At 34.6% G+C, this 6,606-nt stretch overlaps 1 protein-coding gene across 1 annotated transcript; it reads right to left on the bottom strand.

Annotated features, from left to right (window-relative positions):
- Positions 1–5,710, bottom strand: LOC107618622 (ribose-phosphate pyrophosphokinase 1). Its single transcript, XM_016320731.3, has 9 exons — positions 5,503–5,710; positions 5,216–5,410; positions 4,094–4,342; positions 3,293–3,436; positions 2,604–2,771; positions 2,050–2,119; positions 1,683–1,764; positions 954–1,113; positions 1–393 (listed from the first exon to the last, which is right to left on the bottom strand). The coding sequence occupies exons 1-9, from the start codon at positions 5,617–5,619 to the stop codon at positions 355–357; spliced, it is 1,224 nt and encodes a 407-aa protein (XP_016176217.1). The 5' UTR covers positions 5,620–5,710; the 3' UTR covers positions 1–354.
- Between the last annotated feature and the right edge of the window lie 896 nt (positions 5,711–6,606).

Raw genomic sequence — 6,606 nt, 5'->3', positions numbered from 1 at the left:
ACGCTTAATATGTTTTCTTAAACTTGTCAGATATCAAAATAATGTTTCCTATCAATACAAAGGACAAAGATTAATGATACAATTAAATAAAATCTGTTAAACTGGCAAAATTCCCCATTTTGACTACATGAGTGCGTACTCCAGTAAAGGGGGAAAAAAAAATACACATATCATTTCCATTTTGGAGTTCAAAACTGCCAGCAATTTATTTTATAGGCACATAAAACTCCATAATTGGCTCTCTATAAGGGATGTTAAACAAAAAAGGTTTTATTACAAATTCACTTTACAACTCTTCCATTCGTTACTGCAGACACATAAGAAGGAATGACCATGTACCATTGATACAATTTGTCAATCAATTCCCAGACTGGAATAAGGTTCAATTCCACCCTGACAAAGAAAGAAAAAAAAAGGAAAGAAAGGAAAAAGTTGCAACATAAATTTACTTTTGCACTACTATATCTCATAGACAAACAGAAAATTAAATAAAAACTTAATAAATAAATAAATTATTACTATTATTATTAGTGCATATTACACTAATGTTCCCTGAGATTGATGAAATTTATCTTGACCCCCATTATTTGTCTAAATGACATTAATCGCCCTTAAAAATGATATTAGTATTATGTCCTACTTGGTAACCACTTAAATCTTAAGGGAGATCAATGTATGGTTTTATAAGGGGAGATGAATGAAATTTTCCCAAAAAGTTGTTGCTCACTGAAGGATACATAGAATTTAAACACAGGAAAGCAGCATATATTTATTCAATGAGGGAATTCTGTTATACACAATTACACACTAATCTATTAACAAAAAAGTCATCTGAAGAATACAAATGTACAAAACGAATGCAAGCATGCAAGTATTTAAATTGAGAGGGATGAAATGTACAGTGAGATATCATATATGCAACCAAAATTATTTTACAGAAATATGCTACTCACTGAGCAGTCATCATGAACACGCCATACAGTCTCGCCCAGAAGGTTCGCCACTGATAGGACAGTTAGCTGTGGAAAATAATTCTGTTCTGCCACTGGAATTGTATTCGTTATGATGACTTCTTGAAACAAGCCGCTTGACAACCTTTCTATAGCAGGAGGACTGCAAAGGCAAAAATGTTGCACGTGTGAAAATGCTAGAAATAGAAAAAAACTCTCATTCACTTCTACCAATAGAAGAAACACAAAAGCAACAAAACAAAAGAGAAACTACACAACCCGGAAAGGTCTGCATACTAGTGCCATTTAAAGCACATTCTCTACCGTTATCAAAGGGAAAATAAAGAGGGTTAGAATACAGTCACTGCGATCCCTAGCGAAACCACTCTCAACCCTAACAAAGATTAAGGCTAGTATTCATAACTGCAGAAATACCAACTTTGCAACAACCTTTATTTTCACAATAGATGACAAATGTCTAAACAGATGCACATAAAGTTTGTCGTAATAAATCACTTGAAATGCATAAACAGCACACAATGGCAAAAGGAAACAAAAACAGGTATAGGTCAAAAGAACTTGAGCCAGCTTATTTATTTTCCCTTGTTATATATGCCCAAAAAATGAACAGAGAACTCAATTAAAACTTCAAGGACCAATGATAATATTTGGCTGCAGTTGTACATTCACAAAAACTGTGACATGATTAATAGAACACAAAGATCGCTATACCTGAAAACAGCATGTGTACTGCATGCATAGACTTCTCTTGCCCCTTCTTGATGCAATAGTGCTGCACCTTTGGCAATGGTTCCTATAGAAATTCCAAATTTAGTCAGGGGGGAAAAAGGAGAGATAGATGATCAGAATTAGCTAATCCTCCCATATTTCATCCAAGAGAAATTATTGAGCCAAACAATCAAGAATCTTAGAAGTTATATACAATCTCATGTCAAGCTCTTGAAAATAATTATAATAAAGGAATGGAGTGGTATATAATTTAAGTGGTTAGGTATAGAACTAGACGAGTAATTATTTTCATCTTTAATATGCATTATAAAATTATTGTGGTTGCCAAACAAGTTTGACACAAACTCACCAGCTGTATCAATCATGTCATCTACCATCACGGCTACCTTTCCTTTTACATCACCTATCAAATTCATCACCTGCAAATGAATTTTACCAATCAGAATGCCTTGAAGGCGCTTCAGTTTAGCACTATATAAAAATAAGCTTTAGCACGAACTTCCAAAGTAAAAAAAGTAGTCATCACTCAGATTAGGCAGTGTTTCAAAACCCAAACCAGATTTAGCATACTAGCCACGAACTGGTCTTGTTAGAGGTTTGGGTTTTACTGCATAACCATTTGGTAATAAAGGCTCTTGCACTTATTATCTGAACCATGTGTCATAAACCATCTCTCTCAAAGTTTTTATGTTATTGGGTAGAGGCATATGAATGGCTATATATCCAAATATAAAAAAATAAAAAAACAAAAAAAATTAAGAGAAAGTTATAAATTATCTATATATCTATTCCATTTCTTTCTATCAATAATCATAATATCATATCTTGAGTAACTAAGCTGGAGCTTAACTGTTTTGATCGAGACATCTACATTCTAGAATCAAGAAGAGTACGGGATCACACCTCAGCAACATTATGCCCATGTCGCCTTTTATCAACAATAGCTAAAGGAGCATCAGATAATTTTTTGGCAAAAGCACGTGCTCTAGCAACACCACCAACATCAGGCGAGACAACTACCAAATCATCTGAACAAATAGTCTTGCTGGCAAGGTAATCAAGTATAACTGGCTGAATATGTCACAAAACAACATATGATTAATCAATGAACGAAAATATATAAAAACCACTAGGCAACACATATAAATAAATAAATAAATAAATAAAACACAAACTAAAAATATCATTAGCATTAGCATATCTCAAATATACATACTGAATGACGGGTAGAGACTACATCATATATCTTTTTATAGAATAGTCTCACTTCAATAAGCGTACTAGATATAATTCAATAACATCATTTTACCAATCCTAACTATTAATAAACTCATCTCCTGAACCACATAATCATAGACCTCAATGATTGTAATATATAAATAGTGAAATAGGCACGTCACTAGAAGGTTTCGATTTCAATTAGATTTGAAATGTTACTTTACAAGAAAGTAGCAAATTATTTACCGGCCACAACTTATTAGATATATATATAGCACTTTCACGGGCACATTAATATTAAAAGAATAAAAAAATTTCATCCTTCCATGCTAGTCTATGATAATGACATGACCCAAATAATATACTCTAATTACCTGTCCATACACATGATCAACTGGAATATCAAAATAGCCCATGGCCTGCCCAGAATGGAGATCGCAAGCGAGAACACGGTTTGCACCTGCTTCAGTAATTAAATTTGCTACAAGCTTGGCTGCAATGGATTCACGCCCTTGTGTCTGGAAGAGTAGTTTAAGATCATGTAACTAAACTGGACTTGGATAAAGAATATTTTAGCTACTTTCATCAACTTGAACTGTGACATAACATTTCTATAGCAATGTATGAGAAGTGCTAGGTAATAAGTTTAGAACTTTTAAGAATTTATGACTTCAGCAGCTGCTCTTTGGCAGTTGCAAGTAGATATTTCTGCCCGTAATTTTGGCATATTTTCCCTCATTTTCAGGCGGATATTGTTGTCAGTACATATGTTGTGTATTTTCATATCCACAGATTCATACTCCAAAAGCAAAATGTATACACTTTGAACTATATCCTATCAAGTCAAAGAAACTAACCAAGGGAGAGGTGTAAATAAGATAACTAGCTCCAACAAATATTGCAGCAGCCCACATTCATGAGAAAATAGCTTCAGACATGATTGTGTACTATGCAAGATTTTCTAATACTATATATCCTAGTTATTGAAACATTTTGGTGCCAAAATGTATTGGGCACTACTGGTCATATATCCTTCCAACATATACTGAACCCAATTTGCACGAAACACCGACAAAGTAGGGGAACAACAAAGAGTACACACTTTCATCACAGTTGAAAAAATAACGCATATATCTTATGTATTTACACAATTAAAATAAAAGCAGAAAGCTGACCTTTCTATCAGCTCTAGCATATCCAAAATATGGAATGACTGCAGTAATATTTTTGGCTGAAGCTCTCCTGCAGGCATCAATCATTATGAGTAGCTCCATAAGATTCTCATTGGCGGGTGGACATGTGGGCTGCACAAGAAACACATCACACCCTCTGACACTCTCTTGCAGCTGAACATATATCTCACCATCAGCAAAACGCTTAATCTTAATTTTCCCCAGCTGCAGCCCCAAGTAGCACGCAATTTCCTAGACAAATAAATAACATCACATCAGACTTCATGTTAATAAATAGTTCTACAGTAGAATAAGCAAAGAAAAAAAAAACAACAATAAAGCCTTGTCCCACTAGGTGGGGTCGGCTACATGAATCAAACGACGCCATTGAGCTCTATCATGTATCATGTCTATAGAGATACACGTTTACATGTAGATCTCGTTTGACCACCTCATGGATGGTCTTCTTAGGTCTTCCTCTGTCTTTCAAAATTAATGTGATACATATTGGCTATAGAAGATGAGGCTGTATATTATTTCAATAGAAATAAATAAAGAGATAAAGGATCAATGTAACTTCGCATACACCAATTCACATATATAGGACTCAATTCGCATACCCTAAACCTTAATCCAATCTTGCATAAACAACCTGAACCACTCTCCACTCTTTGTCTCGTATCAGCTCCCAGCTTTCAACTCTCGAGATTTTCGGTGTTTACTCAATAATAAAACAGGACATGTTCTTGATTTGTTATACATATACTAACCTCCCTAGAGAGATGTCAACATCATGTATATAAACAAGGTCAATGTCACATTTTACAAAATACAAGTCTGGCAACCATAAAGTTCAGGAGAGGCTAGACTAGAATGTAGTATGATTTTACAAATGGAATACTTTGCATAATATTAGTCATAAGAATAATTTACTCTAGTAATCCTCTCTATCTATATCTATACAAGTACAAAGCGGATTTTCCCATGGCTAACTTTTCTATTCCAAAATTGGCACTCTTCTCAACCTAATATAATTCCAAAAAATAAGCAGCTAAATCTACAAAAAGAACCCAAATTTCTTTGCAAATTAATGCACGGAAGTGTTCTGCAAATTGAAAGGGTTACCTGAGCAAGAGCAGGATTTGCAGTACCGGAGAATATTCTGAGACGGGTATCATTCTTGTTGACCAAATCCTGCACGCGCGTGTTGGGCGCTACAAGAAAACTCGGAATGGCGGTTCCGCTGCCGCCAATAAGCATGTCAGTTTGATTGGTTGCTCTGCCATTATCGAACTTCAACGGCTCTATGAGCTTGCACCTCTGCAACCACCAAACTAATCAATCAAACAACAACTTTCATTTTTCTTTGCACAAAATCAAGAATGAATTAGGTCAGTGAGTTGTTGACTTACGACGGCATTTTGGGGAGAGAAGCGAGGGAGAGGATTGATTGGAGCGGAACGACGACGTGGGGAGGGAAGAGTGAAGGCGGAGGAAGAAGCAGAGTGGGAGTGGAGTAGAGTAGACATCGCGAGACGAAGCCTGTGTTTCCAGTGACCGGTGAATTCGGATTAGTTCAAGGAAAATCCAATGGACATTTTCGGAATTTTATTAAAAATTTGGATAAGATATAAATTGATATAATAAACAAAAATGAAAAATCACAATATTTGAATAAAAATTAAAAATAAACCTCTCTACTTGGATCCTAACAAATTAGGCAAGTGCTAGGGTGTAGATTGAAAATTGTATCTAGTATCTACTAGGGTGGTAATATGTACTCTATCCGCGGGTACCCAACTCAATCTCACCCGTTCGAGTAGGGTTGTCAACCCGATCCGCAGCAGGTAGAGTAGGGTGCAGGTAGGGTTTTTGTGCATGTTGAGCTTCAATCCTACCCAACTAACCCGCACTCTATATATATTTATATTATATACTCAAGGTTGTCGAACTCGGGAGTCTAAGTAAACTCGTGGAATTGACCTAGACTCGACTCGCGAGTTAACTCGTAGACTCGTACGAGTTCACCTGTTATGAAGTTTATATATATATTCATACATAATGTATATTTACTCAATTCTAACTCTTCAAAATTAATAATATCAATCTTAAAGCACATAATAAATTAAAATAGTAGCATACATTATAACAAATATTTTAAAATACACGTTCAAATCCTCTATAATTATTTTTATGCAAATACAACATAGAACACACAAAATTAAAAATTCTAAATCTATAATACTAAATCTTTAATTGAATATTGAACAATATCAAATAATCAAATTAATTCTAGTCAAAATAATTAATTACTAATCAGCCATGAATGGATGAACCATCTGGCCATCTAACATAAACGATAGGCAAGAGGCTAAAATTAGAAGCAATAAAATTTAAAAAGAAAAAAAAAACTAAATCAAGAAGAAAATGCTCAAAAAAATGGGCAAAAGGCATACAAAAAATAGATAATATAGAAGAAAAGAAGGGTCAAAGTCCTAACAACAGCAGATCGAAGA

Source organism: Arachis ipaensis, chromosome B9 (genome assembly GCF_059453495.1).
Source record: "Arachis ipaensis isolate K30076 ecotype BB chromosome B9, ASM5945349v1, whole genome shotgun sequence".
In the NCBI taxonomy this organism is placed as follows: domain Eukaryota; kingdom Viridiplantae; phylum Streptophyta; class Magnoliopsida; order Fabales; family Fabaceae; genus Arachis; species Arachis ipaensis.
The sequence above is the reverse complement of the archived record's forward strand: the minus strand, read 5'-3'. Positions and strand labels throughout refer to the sequence as shown.

Bases quoted from the DNA above. Each gene is read 5' to 3' on its own strand.
- LOC107618622 (XM_016320731.3), bottom strand. From the start codon at position 5,619: ATGTCTACTCTACTCCACTCCCACTCTGCTTCTTCCTCCGCCTTCACT. The intron at 5,411-5,502 runs GTAAGTCAACAA...TGGTGGTTGCAG, and splicing joins TCTCTCCCCAAAATGCCGTC to AGGTGCAAGCTCATAGAGCC. The intron at 2,772-3,292 runs GTAATTAGAGTA...TGACATATTCAG, and splicing joins TTGATCATGTGTATGGACAG to CCAGTTATACTTGATTACCT.